At 43.5% G+C, this 18,757-nt stretch overlaps 2 protein-coding genes across 2 annotated transcripts in view; one reads left to right on the top strand and one right to left on the bottom strand.

Moving 5' to 3' along the window:
- wge (winged eye) overlaps positions 1-14,861 on the top strand; it is a 215,585-nt gene extending 200,724 nt beyond the window's left edge. The window contains exons 28-31 of the mRNA XM_065452681.1: positions 2,645-2,711; positions 5,532-5,653; positions 6,473-6,637; positions 8,213-14,861. Coding sequence (XP_065308753.1) covers positions 2,645-2,711; positions 5,532-5,653; positions 6,473-6,637; positions 8,213-8,413 — 555 coding nt within the window. The 3' untranslated portion in view covers positions 8,414-14,861. The remainder of the gene's footprint in view (positions 1-2,644; positions 2,712-5,531; positions 5,654-6,472; positions 6,638-8,212) is intronic.
- Positions 14,862-15,720: 859 nt separating this feature from the next.
- Positions 15,721-18,731, bottom strand: Pmi (Transmembrane protein Pmi). The gene is made up of 2 exons (XM_065452628.1): positions 18,539-18,731; positions 15,721-17,077 (listed from the first exon to the last, which is right to left on the bottom strand). The coding sequence occupies exons 1-2, from the start codon at positions 18,547-18,549 to the stop codon at positions 16,507-16,509; spliced, it is 582 nt and encodes a 193-aa protein (XP_065308700.1). The 5' UTR covers positions 18,550-18,731; the 3' UTR covers positions 15,721-16,506.
- Positions 18,732-18,757: the final 26 nt, after the last annotated feature.

Genomic DNA, 18,757 nt, shown 5'->3' with positions numbered 1-18,757 from the left:
TTTTTTCCCGCAAGGTGTTAATCATTTAACGCACTCCGAAGTATCGCGACCGTCAAAGTAGAAAGCAAAAATTGCCGCCTCGGGGAGCGGCACACACGCTTCGAAAGATCACAGATCTCGTGATTCAGCTGTGTTTGTGGCTGATTTTATTGATGGATAGAGCAGCAGCAAGTCTGAGAATGCTGCGTTTTCGTCTGACTTTGACTGTGAGAGTGACGACAACGCAAGCCAGCCCGGCATATCGGCAGCTGCAGCCTGGCATGCCAAACTGTGGTGCTTGCGCCTAAATTTTTCTAGTAAAAAAACCTGTTCAATGAAAATTTTGTTTTTTTGGGATATAGTGCCTATTAGACGGCAATACATTTTGTATATCTCATAATTTTTGCTATATTTTTCTTAGTAGATACGAGCGTGTCTCTACAAACTTTGTTCAATTTTATCCAACAATCTTGGTCTTGGCAATTTATATCTCTTTTATGACATATATCTCCTTAAAGCTTTCATGCATGAAAAGTCCACTCATTCTGCTTTTTGTTTCTGTATTACATAAAGTATTGAGTGCAGTAGTTGCTTCAGAAGAAAATATCTGGCATAACCTGCAAAAGCCTATTTTCCCCATGGTACGGAAAGAGTTAAGTTTTAGTTTTGTTTTATATTTAATTCAATTACAGGTTGATTCAATTTCTTATCAGTAAAACAAAATTTTGAAGTTTTAAAATGTTTGAATTAGTGCAGGTTGACTGTACACGACTGCTGGACGGTTCGTGTTAATTGTGGATGTGACGCTGCGAAGTGCACTGAACGTGTAGCAGCTCTTGTCATATTTCATGCTTGATCTTAAAGAATCGCCAAGGACAGCTCTAAGCATGGGCAGCTTAAAGTCAGCCTTCCACCCAGTGGCCCACTACCTGCCTTTTCCACCAAAGCAATGTGTGAAGACATGTGTTCATGTATCAAAGAAAGCTTATAAGGCTCTCTCCTGGCAATAAACATAATGTGCATTGCAGAGCTGTGCTTACAGCCTTGGATGGCTGCGTACTGCATTGCCATGAACCAGTGCACTCCGGTGGCTCTAGTGCTTTCCACTTGAAGACTGGTTCCATCTCTTGGCACCAGCAAGGAGAAACAAACAAGTACTGAAAAAAAAAAAAAGAAGGCGGCTAGGGGGGGGGGGGGCGCGTGCACAAGGAGCCTTACCGAAAGGACTGGTTGCTGGGCAAGTTGGTGCAGTTTACTGTACATTCTCTTTAATGGCATGACGGAGGCAACACACAGAGACCAGGATATGCACAAGGCCTTTGCATGTGTCTCGTCCTCTGTGAATCATCTGCTTTGTGCCATTAAAGAGAATGTACAGTTAACAGGAGGTTGCGCCACAGCCTATGCACATGTTGGTGGATGGTGATGGCGTCATCCATGCTGGTGTACAGCCTTTTGCAAGGGCCACAAAATCTCTGGATAAAATGAATCGGCCATAAAATTTGTTGTAAATTTGAAGTGTCTGCAGCAATCATGCAACAAAGCTGAACTTAAAAGACTATAAAGAAATTCACTGTGTGCTTTCTGGTTGAAGCCGTGCGAAATTATTGGAAAATCTGCATACAGCTGAACCTCGTCATTATTTATTTATTTATTTATTTATTTATTTATTTGTTTCAATATACTGCAGGCAGCAATGCTGCCCTAGCAGGAGAGGGTTACATCAAGTGCAATGACAAAGATTTCACAAAGGAATCTAAATTTGCACAATCAACAACAGACGCTGGCAGACAATTCCACTCTTCAAATGTGAGCGGAAAAAAAGACTTTTGAAACATTTTCGTCCTCGCAAAGTACGGGCGGATAACATTCGAGTGATTAATTCTAGAAGACCTGTGTTGTGAGTGGGAAAGATAAGTTTCGCGCGGGAGACTGATTTTATTCTGATGTATCAAATAAAGCATTTTTAGTCTCGCAATCTTTCAACGGAATAATGTAGTTTCATCCAGTATGCTTCAATGAGTTTCAACAAGGCACATAAATCCTACAGTGGTTGAATGACCTATGGCACCAGGCTTCCAACAAATCAGTTCTGTGGAAGCCCTGAAGGTGGAGGAAAGTTTATGAAACGGAAAATTTGTCATCCATTCAACTCTGGCACAAAGCCACAAATTTGGATTCGCAGTGGAATTTGCTAGCCTCCCGGTTTGCTCAAATGGCAGAGCGATGGCCCCGGAAAGGCATTGGTCCCAGGTTTGATCCCTGGACCAATACAAATGTTACTTAAACAATGAAGCTTTCTTTCCAAGGAACATGTATGGGGTTCCTTTGTAGCTTCATGCTACAGTTGGGTGATTGACAAGCTTTTCCCGTCCTATATCTTTCTTCACCTTGCGAACTTCCACAGAACTCATTTGCTATATTCAATGTTCCTTATTTGCAATCTGCTAGCCTTCTGGTTAGCTCAGATGGTAGAGTGACTGTACCAGAAAAGCATTGGTCCCAGGTTCAATTCCAGATTTCCCTCTAGTAATGTTAATATGGAACTATATATGATTGGTTTACTTCAAGAACTTTCTTGAAAGCAGAATTTTTAAATGAAGTTAAATTAATGCTGTAGCATCTCTGTGAATGTACTGTTTATTTTCATTGCGATTTCTTCCAGGCTTCTAGAAAAGGTCCCGCCAAGCGAAAAAGGCGCCTCCCCTCGGTGGAGAAAAGCAAAATCGCGGGTGAGTAAACCAAGTTGCTCACAACCACAAGGGGTCAAAAACAAGCCACTTGTATCTTTTCATCAAACTGGAGATGAAAAGTATAAGATGAAAAGTATCAATGAGATAATTGTAGAATGACATGAAAAACTTCTGAAACAGCTTTCTGTTGCTCACAACGCGCTACATAAAAATGTTTTTCTGACCCTGAAATAAGCCCGCAGATGCACGCGAAATTGCTGCACGACTGGCCACTCGAGGTACTTTGCATATATTTGCGGGCATCTTTCACGCTCGGAAAAACACTTTTGTGTAGCACGTATTGAGCAAAAGAAAGCTGTATCGAGAGTTTTTTATGTCACTTTACCATTTTCTCACTGACACTTTCAATCTAATTATAACTTTTGAGAAGTTGATTAATTAATTAAGGCTAATTATCTAATTAGGCAGAATGAAAAAATAATCAGAGTATTTCCAAGTGACGGCAAACATCATTACCTTTGTTCGGTCCAGCTACGTGGCATTTGCACATTTTTAAAGTTTGGCTAAAGTTATATGGGACAACCTGTATATTTGCATACTGAAGAGGCAAAATGAGGTTTCCACCCTTAAAACGTGAAGCAAATTGGTTGAAAATGCTTTAGAATTTTCTTGATGGAATAAAGTTTGAAAATAAGCCATAAAATAAAACGCTAAATAAGGTCACTTATGGTCAATATAAAATAAAGCACCTTAAGGAGTTAATAGCTGCTTACTAAAGGCTACTCTGCTGCAACTGTATATTATGCATCCATCATAGAAAAGTTACTTTATGTGTAACTTGAATGTTTCCAGTATCAATAGTAAAAGTAATCTGTGATGAAATGCATAATGAGACATAAATTTAATATTCTAGCAACTATTGCAAGATGCACAACTAAGTGGTCATAAAAGTACATGTGCCCTATATTGAAGAGGTGAAATTTCAATCGGGGTGATTTTTGTTTAAAGTGAAGAAATATTTTTGAAGTTACTACCTGTTGCTAGGTTCACAAGTACAAAAATGACAGGGTCAGCCTTGTGAACAAGCTCTTTTCTTTTATACCTCAGGCTTTTCTCTGTAGCTTGTGTTCCTATTATGCCAATGTTTTATGACTGTGCTGCTGAAGTGTGCTGTTAAGCAGGGACTTTAAATTTTATCTACATATACCTGAGAGACGAGGCAGGAAAAGTATATGCTTAAGGTGACATATACGAGGGTTGTCCATAAAATAAGGTTCCCAAGGAGCTATAGTTACGAGGAACGCTATTACGCGGGATCCGGCGACACTGACGTGTAGCTTGGTTCCCCATCTCCCAGTCCCCGCCCCGACTACCTGTCTGCGACGCTCAGTCTTGGCTTGGCGGCCGTTAGAGATGGAGCACCCACTCGTTTCTCCTGTCAGGTGCAAATTATGCTCTGTGATTAGATTTTTGTGTGCAAAAAACACTGCGCTGGTGGACATTCATTCCCAGCTGTGTGTGAAGTCTACAGAGAAAAGTGTATGAGCGTACAACACGTGTGCAAATAGTACAGATAATTCAAAGATGGGCGTAGAGGCATCCATGACGAACAGCGTTCTGGATGGCGATTGGTTTCAGACAAAACAATTGCGAAAGTGGGAGAAACAATGCTGGAAGGTTGAACGGTGACGGTTTGGGAGCTCTGCAAGGTGATTCCTGATATCACCAAGACCTGCATTGACAAAATTTTGACAGACCATTTAGGGTATGCCAAGGTTTATGCAAGGTGGCTCCCGAGAATGCTTACAGAAGACCGCAAACGGCAACATGTTGAAGCGGCCCGCGGACTTCTTCGGGCCTACGAAACCGATGGCAAGGAATTCGTAGACTCTTGTCACTGGAGACAAGACCTGTGTCCACTACATGACACCAGAAACAAAAAAGCAATCACGTCAGTGGAAAAATCCAGTAGCTGAAGCTGCGCAAGTTCAAACAAACGCTATCTGCCGGCAAAGTGATGGCGAGTGTCTTTGGGGGCAGAAAGGGGTTATTGTTGTGCGAATTCATCCTCATGCCTGCCGGTATAACAGTCAGTGCGGACCGCTACTTTAAGACGTTGCAGAACCTTCACCACGCGATTCGAAACAAGAGGAAAGGCATGCTCATGAAGGGAGTGCGTTTTCATCAGGACAACACTCATCAGCACATCGCCCGTGTAACATACTATCTCATCAACAAATTTGGATGGGATACTCACACAAACACCCTGCAGCCCAGACATAGCCCCAAGTGACTACCATCTCTTCCCTGAATTGTGGAAACACCTGGGTGGGACGCATTCCTGAACTGGAGAGGAGCTGAAAGACCTTCACAGCACAGCGGGAGAGTTTGACGATTCAGGCATAAAGAAGATGGTACATCGCATGCAAAAATTCGTTGATCTCAACGGCGATTATGTTGAAAAATATGGTAAAGTCTAAGCTTTCCAAAAATGTATTATTCAATGCCAATAAACATGTTTGCATTGGGAACCTTATTTTACGGACAACCCTCGTATTTGAGATGGTGAAGAGATTCTTACCAAAGCTGGGTGCAGAGATATTACAAGAAAGCATTCCTTCTTTCAACATTCTGTTTTCCTTTCCTGTCTTATTACTCTTTCTTGCATCACTGCCTGTGACTGTGCACAGATACGGTTGGAAGTCGTTGGGCTTCACTGTTTGTTTGTACTGCACTGTGCACAATATGCTTGCACCTCCTGTAACATAGGCCTGTATGAAGTTGATTCGTGCTACCAAATAATGGTTTGAAGCACATTTGCTTCCTTCTTTTGACCACAATATGGCTATCTCTATGCAGCATTCCTGCCGATGCGGCAGCTGTGGCGATGGTCGGGCAAGAGCTTCCGCCGGCCTGGGCTGAAAGGCAAGGCTAAGAAGGAGTTTTACAAGGCCATCTGCAGGGGCAGGGAATCCATTCGGGTGGGTGCTACTCCTGGCGTGCTAAAGATTCTATCCCACAGCACCTTAGTAACCAATGTGCACACACCACAGCTAGCTGTTCTGCTCTGTGGTTTTGGTTTTTAACATGTTAAAGAAAAGAATAAGAAAACTGAAGGGCTTGGTTTTTTGTTACTTACAACCACACGAAGCAAACAGACAATGAAGCCATAGAAAGAGGAAATAAACTTATTGTTAATTGAAATGCAAAATCAATAAACTAAAGAAAAATTGAAGTAGATGAAAAGACAACTTATCCCAAGTGTGAGGTGAATCCACATCTGCATTATGTGTGTGATACTTTACCATAATGCTACCACAGTGGCTGTCCTCCCTTCGACTTTCATGAGCACTGACGTAGATGTACAAGATTAGCTCGGGAGTGTTAGTCAGTGTCACTCACAGCCATGGTGGGGAGGCATCACAGAGTATATGAACTTAAGAGCAGGCAACTGACAAATTTAAAATAACAGTTAATTTCTTCCATGCTTTCTCTGGCTTCATCATCAGGTCATTTAATATGGTTACTGTCAACAACATAGTGAGGCATTTGGGAAGGAGTGCTACAGTTATCATAGAGAAAATGTAGTGTTTGTGAATGTCAAGTTTTGTTTTTTTAGGCTTGACTTACAGGCTAATGCTTTATTAATTAATTTCAAGATACCTTACAGGCCCCAAGGGGAGCATTGAATAAGGGGTGCGTCATTGAACAGATGACAACAGAAAACTCATACATGAGAGCTAAAAATTGTGTAGGATAAAATTCGCAATGAAAGGAAATTGGTGGTCACTGTGACACAGGTTGGTGACTGTGCGGTATTCCTGTCGACGGGACGGCCCAACCTGCCATACATTGGCCGCATCGAGACCATGTGGGAAGGCTGGAGCGGAAACATGGCGGTCCGCGTCAGGTGGTTCTACCACCCAGAGGAGACCAAGGGACTCGCAAAGCTCAGGCACTCCAAGGTAAGCCGCCGAGTCTGCCGGTTTGTTTACTCGCCATGCTTGTGCCAATGAAATGTGGGCTTTTCCCTTCTGTAATTCACTACATAAATTCTATGGCTGCTGCATCACTATGGATCAGGTTGACCTTCGCAGAGCACTAAAGAAAGGCACCTTACTGCTTGCTCTGTCCCGAAAGACAGTGTGCTTTATGTTCAAGTCATTGGGTGTGTTCAAATTCTTGCCAGCATTGAAGTCAGTCTATTTTGACTGCTGAGGAGACATTTTCAGGGCCAAGTAGTGGAATGCATTTGGAAGAGAGTCTTTGTAACTTGGTGCCACATTGTGTCAACACAAAAAAAATGCCAAGGCTGCTTGGAAGAAAAATGGGGCTGAAAATGCAATTGTGCGGAAACTTGTAGTTTCACGCCCACTTGAGGCCAGTGCATTGTGATATATGTGTGTGGTGTACAATGTCCGGATGCAGTGACTCCTGCACATTTTAAGTTCTAGTGTTTGATTGTCAGAGCCAGTGGCTGTTTAACACCACTGCTCTATGCATTGGAGCTGGAAGATGTATTTGCCGCTAGAAGGATGCTCAACAAAAGGAAGACACGTTACCAACCGCACGAGCAGCACTTCCGACTGATTTATATAGGTGCACACCCACAAATAAACATAGATATGACACATGTGCGGACAAATCACAACTCTCAAGGAAACCAGTGGTAAAAAGCATTTTCTTGATCAATATAATGGGCCGTCCAACGGGCCGAGGATGCCGCCAGGACCCACAAACTCCTGGCCGTCACCTAGGCAGGGCCTTTGGCCATCCCCACCAACTCGCAGGGCACACAATAAAGTTATTTCCTCCTCCTCCTCATTGATCAATATAACAGGAGCAATGTATCACTTATAGAGCTAGATATTTTTCTTATATTATAATGCTTCCGTTAACTCTCATGCAGTCTGATTTTTTGCTTCTGCTGAATATTTTTATCTCAACAAAAGGCGGTTCAAACAACACAAATAGTTCATTCAGCAAATGCATAATGAGCCAAGAAGTAGTTCTTATGTTGCAATGGGGGCTCCAAAACAGGAACAGCACAGTGTGGTGGTGATTTAACTTCCAAAGGTGGTGTCCCAGCATCATATGATGTTCATTGGCACATCTCTGCAACATACAGTTAAACATTGATATAATGAAGTCATTAAAATCTGCAATTTGCTTCATTATATCAAAATTTCGTTGCATTGAAATTCAACCTTTTATGCACATAAGTGCAGTCGCTGATGGATATTTCTTACACGAGAGGGGCCACAATATGTACCGTAAACCCTATATAGTATACCCATAGACAGAGTATAATAGGACAGGTGCTCTGTTGGTGGTTAGTTTCCTTCTACATTCTGAAAAATTAGCATTAATTTCATGCACTCAGTTATGCATTTGTCTGGTATACATATGCCAGGTGTTAAACAAGTATCCTCAGTGCCAATTCAGTGAAAGCATTGCCAAGGGTGATTGAGACTCATGTGATGCCAGCTGACCTGTTACCTGCAAAGGCGTTGCTGATGCCAGTACATGCGTGTGCGCAGGGTGCCCTGTTCAAGTCTCCACACGCGGACGTGAATGATGTGCAGACCATTTCTCACAAGTGTGAGGTCCTCTCCTGGGAAGAGTACCGGACATCCCGCGGGACGCGCAGCGATGAAGCCACCGCTGATGTCTACTACCTCGCTGGATACTACGACCCCTATGTCAACACCATCTCAATTGAGCCCTCATTGGCACTGTGATGATTTCAGCAGGCTGCAATCTCTACTCGGCCTATCACAGCTGAGCACTTGTCTGAGGAAAGCCCCACGCAGGGCGTGTGCCATTTTTTGGTTTCCCCTGCAATGCTTTGAACAACCGGTGACCTATTAGCAATTGTACAGGAGCAGTGGTTGCAAAATTTCATAACATAATCGAATGTAACCAGTATGGTGCCAGTACTGAATCTTCAGCTTGAGTGCTCACTTGTTATTGGGACATTTGAAGACCTGTATCACAGTGTACTGGCAACTGTTGATATTTTATTTGGCATTCGCCATAGCAAATCACAGACCGTGTAGTTACCTGCTAAAAACACTGCGGCCGTATTTCCTCGCTGCACAGTCATTGTAGTGTCCTTCTTACTTTTCAGTTTGTTTATACTAGATGTGCAGAATTCCACTAGTTGATTAGGAGAAGCTCTCCTAATGGAGACACACGTTATGCTGGTCTGCATCTTGAGTTGTCTTTACCCAAACCACTCTGAACCCTCACACATGTGGCGCTGCAGCCAAACACACACACTCTCCTACAGACAAAGCAACAGCAAGCCTCTCCACATGAACTAGTGGAATTTGTCACAGGGTTTTTGTGGTGAAATTCCTCAACATCATAATCTGCACACCGTTCAGGTGTTTGGCACAGAGTGCCATTAGCTGGCAAACAATCGGTGCCTCGTGTGTGATGTTGCAAAGGTCATTGTCACGTGATGGGCACCTTTGACAAATGAGGGCATATCAGAAGATGTCAGGGGCCAGTGTTGATAGCAGGGCGGGCTGTCTTCCAAAGACGGGGAGAATATAAGGGGTTTGAGAGCTGTCTTTTTTTTTTTTTTTTGCTTTTACATTGTGTTTTGTCGTCATGTCTTGCATCAATTTGCAGATTTTTTTTATTATTATTATTTGACACACCTTTTTCCTACTGTGATGGGCTTGAAAAAGATTTACACGAGAGGGGCACGTGCACTACTGTAGCACTGCCTCCATTGGGTGGGGAGTGGATGTCCATGTGAACACATCCAGAATGCGAATGTGTACAGCTGTTTGTACTATACTCTCTCGTCTCATGCGTGCACCAACACAACATTGTCCCGTGTATTTTTTCCTCCTTATTTACCTGTTCTTTTTCTTTAACAAGACCTTGTGGCAGCCTCCAAGAAATGGTAACTTGAAATGCTGATACTGCTGAGGTAAAAAGTCCTACAGAATAGGTACCCGATGTCTATATTTATCTGACGTGGTATCATGAAGGCATGCGGAAAGAAAGGCAATGCAAGGGCTAGTTTTTGGTGGTTTATTTACACAGCTTGGGCCACTTAAATAAATGTTGTGTCTGCCTTGTAAACTCGGCTCAATTGGAGTGGTATTCTCAGACGATCACTTTTGGGGACACAACCGCTTTCACAATATCTCACTTGGCTTTGCACCGGATGTGCTGACGTGTAAGCCCAAAGCGTCCCTGGCACTGTGTTGAGTGCGCTATCTTCACCTGGTGCCAGGAACGTTGTCGACCATATACTTCGTCGATGCGTCCAGTGCCGAATCACACAATATATTGTGAAAGTGATGCTATCCCTAAAAGTGATCGCACGAGAATACCGCCCATGTCCTTTTCATGAAAGCACGAAATGTGCCAGGCAGATCTCTTCATTATACAGGCAAAGGAGTACCTACTCAGAGTAGGCCCACAATAATAATAACTAATATATATATATTAACTTAAAAAAAAGCTTTTTGAAAGTGATGTGTAGTGACTTGATTTCACACTCCTTGTTTCTGCTGTGCAGCCTTGTGGAGCAGTCGAGCGTTGCATAAGAAGTATTATGCACACACACCTGTAAGAGGCTTGGCTTCTTAGGGGCTGTCGACTGGGCTTGTTGGTATCCCTTTTGCCACTGCGCACCTGTTATCGCTCATTTCGTCAGGCACGCAGCTGTGTAACCTCTGTAGTGGCATCCTGACACAATGGCACGCCTCACCCCTCCGTCTCTATGCATTTTTCCCACCCTCACCTGTCGGAAGAAGCGCTTGATGGGGAAGTGTCTACACACACACACCACGTCTGTGAAACTCGTTCTCCCACGTCAAAGTTCTTCGCTGTTTGTAAACAAGCCGCATGCCCATTGTTTGCAGTGGCACGCTGCCTGTCGTCTGCTTGTGCTACGGGTGCGAGCGCACATATTTTGTGTATCGTTGTCGTGATCGATAATCATGGCTAAAGTCATCACATCACAGCATACATTTCGTGCATTTCACCCACCTCAGAAAGCTTGCATTTCTTTTGCTTTTTCATTCGCGTTGCACTATATTTTCAAGCTGCCTCGAAATCGGTTCTTGGGAACTGCTGCATTGAGCTATCAGCTGGAGCGAAAAGTGACAAGAGTTTTGGTCCTAATGTATGGTATTGCTTGTCACTGCGAGAGTCTCACGACTTTGCGTTGCTCCAACGCAAGGAGAAAAGGGCACTTGGTAGTGCACACTGATGTTTGTAGCTCCATATGTGTGCTGGGCGGCTGGCCACAGGTAGAGAGACGCTTTTTTAAGGATTTGCCCAAGGTTTACACGATGGCAATGATTAATGCATTACGGTTTCTTGCACAAGTCACTTTTGCACAACGATGACTGCTGTTGTCTGGTGACAAACTGAATACGAGAGGTAGCCATCAGCTCTGATTGCACATTGAACAAACTACCGTGGCAGCAGCTGATGACTGAAGCATGTTGTTTGTCACGCGTTCTTGCACGAGGCTGGATCTCTATGGTAGCGAGCATGTTTCTGTGGTGCTGAAGGTGAAATGTTTCATCGTGAAGCAGGCAGGGGAGAGTTGCTAGTTCATTGGAAGTGAACACTTGTTGGCTGGCTCAATCCTAGAACGACTTTAGCAACTTGTCATCTTTGTGGTATTTTTGGCAGCATGTATAGCTAGTGTTCACTCAAGTTTGCACTGTGTGAAGGAAAAGATGTTTTACTCACACACACACAACACTGAAAAGCAACACATGAAATAAGCAGTGTTATCCACTCATATAAAACATAGAAGTAATGGACTTTAGGTATGGTTTTGTGATATATTGAAAAAAGAAAAGAAGTTTGCCAGTCATTGCACAAAACATTTTTTGTGTGCTGTTCACAGGATAAGTGTGCTCAAAGCCAAACTGGCTTTGGATAATCAGGGTTTCACAGTGCTTCATATCTCAGTAGGATATGTTGTCATAGGGTTGAGTCAGCATCACATGCTTGTGCCATGAAAATGTTAGCCACTGTTGTGGCAACTGCAGGATTAACAGGTGCATAAACGCCCAGATGTCGGTTATCCTGCAATTACGACTTGAGTGTAACATGAACATTTGTGGCACACTAATCCCACAATTTACAACCCAGCCAGCCTTTGATCACAAGTGGTGGGTCTGAGACCTGGGCTTAAAATTTACGGCAGCTAGTCTGAGAGATACCGGTGCTGAAAGATGTTTTATTGTTTGTTGTAAAGGCCAGGCTGCCCATACGGGTGTTGGTGGTGCACAGTTTAATGGAATGAGGAAGACTGCTTACAGAGGAATGTCACTATTGCATGCATGATTAGTTGTGGCTTGAAAGCACGTTTTACTCTAGGGTCGTTGAAAATGCATAGAGCAGTGCAAGTGGTTTTCTTTACAATGTAAAAAGGCCTACTCTTGAATGAGCTGGCCTCTGCGAGGTAGAATGGTGCAGAATATGTTGCTTTGTGTTCCCAAATCGGGCTTGCACTGTAGCCACTAAACATTACAAGAGCTGTGAAAACAATACGAGCGCATTGCATTTTGAAAACTAAAGCTACAGTATGCATTTTTTCCTGCATGATAGTTGCAGTGCTCTTCAAAGCCAGGCCCTGCATCAATGCTATAACCATGACTGAACTGCATTCCATGAGGCTGTTTCATGCAACAGCCACATGTATCAGAACTCAGCTGTGATTAAAGCATCGACAGTGCATAGCAAGAGCAGGAGGCCCGTGTCATATTAGAAATATATTGCAGGTCTAAACTCCAAAGCATCAGTAGTGCCACAAGGGCTGACTGTGGCACTACTGCTTATACTTTTAACAAACGCTGTACAGTGACGTGTATAATGTTATCAAATGTTTTATCAAATTTAAGAGTAGATTTCGCACTAAATGTTGCTTTGCTCAATTAAACTTGGCAACAAAATTTCATTATTGGTCCAATATTGTTTAATAAATACTTGGCATTTTTGCTTGCATAGCTTCTTTGTACTTTTGGTAGCCTGCAGGCAATGAAAGCAGACCATGCCTCTGTAGCAAGCACCTCTTCGATGGCAAGGCGTTCACGTGACAGTTCCTTGCTCTTCATTGATGAACCAGGCAAACATGTGATGCCAAGTGTTTCACTGAACAGAGCAAATCAAACTTTTTTGCAACAGCTGAGTAAATGTAAAGCATCATTTAAGTGCAAAATTTCCTAAAAATTAGGAACCCAGGTCACTGTACAATATTCTGTATTTTTATTTACAATTTTTTTATCATACATCGCATTCACGATTGATATTCTTAACCCATTCGCACTCAAGCTGCACACAAGAATGTAACAAAAAGCTTGAGCACAGCATTTGTGAAATGCATTGCCAAATGCAGGAAGCAATGGGGTGCTGGTAACATGTTTTTGTAAATGTAGGAACAAGCCCCAGCTTTTTGCGTAAAGCACATCAGCAGGGCTATTATCAAACTTCTATTACAAGCTCGTTAGAAGTCTGTCCAGCATAGTGGATTCAACCTCTATGGCTACAAAGCGATGCAATGTGCATGCAGTACTTGTCAGTCTATGAACCAAGCAGGTGCTAAGTTATAGCCAACCTGGAGAGAATCTTCTGGAAGCAGTCTCCCTCCTTAGACATGCGGGTCCACAAGTGCTTGTCAGCTTTAGCTGAAGTGTTGAGACGGTGCAAGAGTTTGGTGGCAGAGTTTTGACTGCAGCACGTTTGCAGCTCCGGAGAGAGTGGTTTATTTTTGTAGGTGTGATGGTTGCATGGCCCGGGAAGGGGTCTTCGGTTTTTGTACATAGGCAAGTTGTCATCTGCTATAATTTCTCCAGTTGCGTTGCTTCATATGTGTCTCTTGCCCTGTCTGCTAGCAGGAATGAAAACTGACTGTGATTTCACTTGTTGAAAAAAAGTGGGAGTTGTTGAACGTCGGTGGCTAGGTTTTTCCTCTCGTCTCTTGGCAACTTCTTTCAGGAGCAACCAACTTGGCCGATAAGAGAGCTTCTAAGTGGAAGTTAGGAAAAATGTGCGCTACAAAGTCTGTTGTAAGTCTGTTGTGCCATATGTATGTTCTGGGTACTGTTTGGGTGAAAAGAAGTGCTGCATAGCGTTCCTTGTTGTTCTAAGTTTTCATTTGTGCTTCGCCGGCCAAGAATGGCCGTTGTTGTTGAAGCCGCGAGTTCTCCTTGTGCAGTTTAAAACGCATGTGCTTGTCGTTATTGTGTGAATTGGTGCAATGCTCAGTTTGCCAAGTCCTCTTTTGCTATTGGCGGCCTGTTCTGGGGAAGTTTCGGGTTGTCGTTGTCCTTGCTTTGCTTGCAATTTCACAATGATTCTCTCTTGGCTCACTAATGACTATTTGTAATAGTCAGTTGCTTCAAGATCTGTGGCAAATGGCAATTATTTTAACATTTAATATGTGAGAAAGTTTTTGTTCACGCCTTAGTGGCCTTCTAAAGTTGTGAGGGAAGCTTATAATTTCCTAACTAGTGACAAGACCTGAATTAAACAGTTAGCTGGAAAAAGCATGCAACACTCAGTACAGCTCCTAACATCCACATTTTTTAAATATTTTATGAGAGGCCTCGTGACTGCGCTCATTTCATATTTGGTACTTGCAACAGTCATGCAAATAATTAGCGTCCTGAACTTGTTATATTTTTACATGGTGCTAGTGTGCACCATGAAGAAAGCCACCGTTTAAAATTTATGCCATGGTAGTATCGATGAGAAGCATTGTCACCTTCCGAAATTATAGTTTCACAGTGTAAACACTGCCAAAAATTTTCTGAATGGAGTGACTAAACGTGAACTGAACACGAAAAATCCGGCTACACAGCAGCATAGAGCCTTCCTCAGAGCAGTTTGGCAATAATTTTATTGTACATGTTCTGCTATCTGTTCTGCATTGCTCAAAGCTTTTTTTTGTTTTGGCTTTTGTTTTTGGTCATCAACTTTGCCCAGATCTCCGAGGGGAGAAAGTCATTTTCCCTCAGCATCTTGTGCTTGTGTTGGCTTTCTTTTTTTCTGCCAACTTCGTGCATCTTTGTCTTAGCCATACAGGACAGCTGTCTAGTTTGTACAGAGCTTGTGTTATTTTCAGCACACGTCCAAGTGACCATTGTGACCGACAATGCGTTAGTTACGCACTTAATAAAAATGAATCCATGAAAAAAAAAAGTGCACTTCGTAGTTTGTACTGTGGCTTTCAATATGAGCTACCTTATTCTTTGTGAAAGCAAAGGACTATTTTCTATATAACTGCGTAATCAAGTCATTCACTTGCAAAGATGTCATTTGTTCAATCCCATGGCTGCTTCAAATCGGTCTACTTTACAACACGTATAGTATGACTTTATGACTACGCTGGAAGTTGGCTTTCTTTGTGTTGAAGGTCACTTAATTCAAGACCTTAAAGATAAACAAACCCACCTAATCATAAGTTCATGTCATGAACACGGAATGAACTGTGGTCGTTTTTTTCGTGCAGCCATTTGAAGTGCTATTGGTTACAAAGGTAACACATCCTCCGTACCAGAAGTGACATTTGACCAGTTCTCTTGTGAAAAGATCGGAGATATAGTCGGTGACCGTTTGGCAGCAACAAGCTAGAGAGCAAGTTTCCACGCATACGGCAGGAAGGAGACACGTGTGTAGTGCAAAATTTCACTGGCCGAAGCCATGGCATACACTGCCAGAGCCTTCACTTCCAGTGTACATGGAATAGCCAATGGCAAATAGCATGGCATGGTCTTGATATCCATGCCGATACAAGTACTTCAAAATATTTTTACGACAGGCGATTGGTAAGGATACGCCCTTTGCAAGCTTTGTAAGGAAGTGTTGCAGGGCTGCTTTAACTGAAGGCTGAGGCACATTGCACTAAACAAATGTCAACAAGAGCCTGCGATAAGGTGACCCTGCGGAGAACATGGGACAGTACAAACATGGTGGCTTTTAAATGGCAAAGATATTCATGTTAGTGCCTGTGGTATTACGGTCCCCGTCCCCCCAAGATAGAACACACGCAGTCATAAAATTTACATGGAGGCATGGTGAATGTTTAATGAGAACATTGTTTAATGCATATGGGCAAGCTATCTGCTTTCCAAAATATTTCTCAACAAGATACAATAAGTACCATTTTTCTTTTCCACAGCTGCCTTTAGACTAAAGCAAAAGATAAAAAAAAATGTAATTCCAAGAAACAACCGAAACTCATTCCTTTCTCTCCTTTGTATAAGTACGAGTAATTGTTTTGAACGCGTTATAAGAGGCAATTAGTTCCTCCTTTTTCTAAGCATAACCATATTATGCAGCCTTCAAATAAAGCTTGCAGACATTGCATTAATTGCACAAAAGCTGCTTCAGTTTGTCCATCACCTTGGGTGCCCAGTCACTGTGGGCACACCAAAACGACCAAACTCGCAGTTGCAGCTTGGGCACAGATCTTCACACAGCATTTTAAACAAGGCACTCGTCTTTTATATTTGCATCCATTTTTCAAGAATATTTTACATATGCGAGGCAAACTAGATTTCATATGATCCTCTGCACATGAACAAGTTTCTTTGCACTTCTTACACACAAATATCAATCAAGAAAGATAATCAAATATTTTTAGCTATCGAAACAAAATGGTCAACAAGGCCACAGCTTCCTGCTCATTATGTGCAAGGGCAAAGCTTGTTTGTCCTCGTTAGCAATCAGCAGCCTAAAGCAGCTGGAGTTCACCACTATCACCGTTGCCACCTCCACATACTTGTTTGTTGATGTCTAGATACTTTGTATTTAAATGGTGTTGCCTGTGCCTATATGATGAGCCCTAGCTGTATGCTGGCAGGGCTCCAGAGTCCCCATTGCGCCACACTTGGTATAGCCTCCACAACACCACACCGACAGCCAGGCCTGTTGTGACGAGGTGTGCCGCTCGCTTTTTTCGCTCGTCCCTGCGCACCAGCACAAGCGGCTGTGGATTGGCCAGTTCCCTCAGCGGTAGCCGATCGAGGACAGCCCGATCTTTCTCGACCTGGTAGTGGATGCAGGGGTCGGTTGCCCACGAGAGCGAGTAGACGGCAGCACAGAAGGCGCTGACGCCGGCCAATGGGGTGCCAATCACAAACAGGGTGTGAGCAGAAGATGGCGTAGGTGATGGTGGGCACAGGAGAAGTGTTGTTGCTAGTGATCCAATTCCAGACAGGAGGGATGTCTGATGAAGGCAGTTTCCAAGTGCAATCCAGCGCGCCGTTTCCTCCCCTAGCCGCCGGGGCTCCACAATGATGGACGCTGGGCCTGCTTCGAGGGCACGGTCAAAGTCCAGTTCAAATGCTTCATGCGAGTTCTCGCCTTCGTAGAGCTCGTGGATTATCACCCACTCAGGGACATCGATGTACTCACTGAAAACATGTACATGAGAATCGTCATCAGCAAGATCTGGAAATAGCTACTTTGCCACAAAGCACTTACGTGTGCATGTGGTTAGAAGTACAATGCACGAAGCACTTGTACTCTCAGACATTTATCTTATAGCAGTGCAGCTTGGTTTACTAAATGTAACATGATCTGTGTGATTGGCGAGGCCACACCAGAAAGGTATGGGCAAAGAATCACTCGCAAAAGCCTGATGCACATCTATGTTGTTTGACCATGTGCGAGTTTCCCATACATGATAAAGCTTGCTTTGATGGATTGAAATGAGTATTGATAAGACACAGTACAACACAAGTTAAAGATCTGCAACAGCTGTTGCGATTACAGTTGCAAGTGAGGGAAGGAGGCAGTTCCTGCTATTTTCGGGACAACAAATGAGCAAGGAGATTATCCAAAGCTTTCACTCAGCTGTTGTAGCAACAATACACGCAGTAGAAGGGGAGGCAGCCCATGTCACGACGGTCCAATGATACCGCGCGCTTGAAGGGCATGCAACCCACCAAGCTATCTTATCGACGTGTCGGTGCTCTCGCGACATACACTGCTCTTCGCCACATTTTGTTTACCTCTTTGTGTACTCCATTTACTGCAACGTCATCTGCGCACCGTGTCGCGTATCAGTTTTGCAAAACACCGTTGTCCATTAAATAATGAATTCCCTATGAACGTGGGCGAAAGTACACCAAACACAGCTCTTTGTTTTACGAACTTCATATCGGGCAGGCTGACTACGCCACAAGAGGCCCCATCAAATGCTAAACACTACGGGGGAGCATGCTTGCGACAGAGTGAACTAGCGGCTGATTTGGGCAACACACCAATCTAACGTGTAGAAAATAAAATGCGCTAGCACGTCTTTCGTACAATTGCCACTTTCGTTGATGACCATGAAAAAAAGTTCACTACGCCGTTGTTTATCTTTTTCTTAAGGCAGGTACCCTTCAGTGACGACTGAGCAATGTCAGTAGCTAATATAGGTCAGAATTGTAAATAACGAAAACAACGCTTGTATGTCGCGACGACGCGTTGTTGTAGAACTGTATGCAGCAGTGTAAAGGAGCACAAAGGTTTTCTGAAACGATACAAGCCAGCTGTGCGCAGGATCATCATCGTGATATCACGCAGACACATTCTTAGGTGCTGTCACGCATTTTGCGGCTGTCAACTAGGCAGAAAAGAAAGAATGCAATGTAAAGTACAAGCCGGTTTACGTCTGACAATCCTGGTAACGCAATTTTTGCGAGAGGACACATTGAACCTCGTTGCCTAGTCTCCAGGGTCGCGTGCGCACTACTCGGAAAGAACAGATTTAAAAAAGCGTCAGGCGACGGCGACAGTTTCGCTGTGCGGACAAAAGTTACCTACGATCGGCGCATCTCAAATACGTTAGCCTACTAACTGCGAAAGGACACACAGAAATAACTTACGTCTTCTCCATCACTGCCTACTACGGGAGGCCAACCGACTGGCTTCTGCCGTCGCCGACTGCAGCAAGCCCGACCGCAAGTCCGAACTCTGCCAAACCACTGCAAGGCAACCCCAGCCGAACGAACCTGCACTTTGTAATACTCTAAATAAATCAGCAGCCCCTGTTGCGAGCTTAGCTTGTTTGCTGCCTGAATTGACCGATGCTGGCACGTCTCGTT

Source organism: Dermacentor albipictus, chromosome 8 (assembly GCF_038994185.2).
Source record: "Dermacentor albipictus isolate Rhodes 1998 colony chromosome 8, USDA_Dalb.pri_finalv2, whole genome shotgun sequence".
Lineage (NCBI taxonomy): Eukaryota > Metazoa > Arthropoda > Arachnida > Ixodida > Ixodidae > Dermacentor > Dermacentor albipictus.
This window is presented reverse-complemented; position numbering and strand designations above follow the sequence as displayed.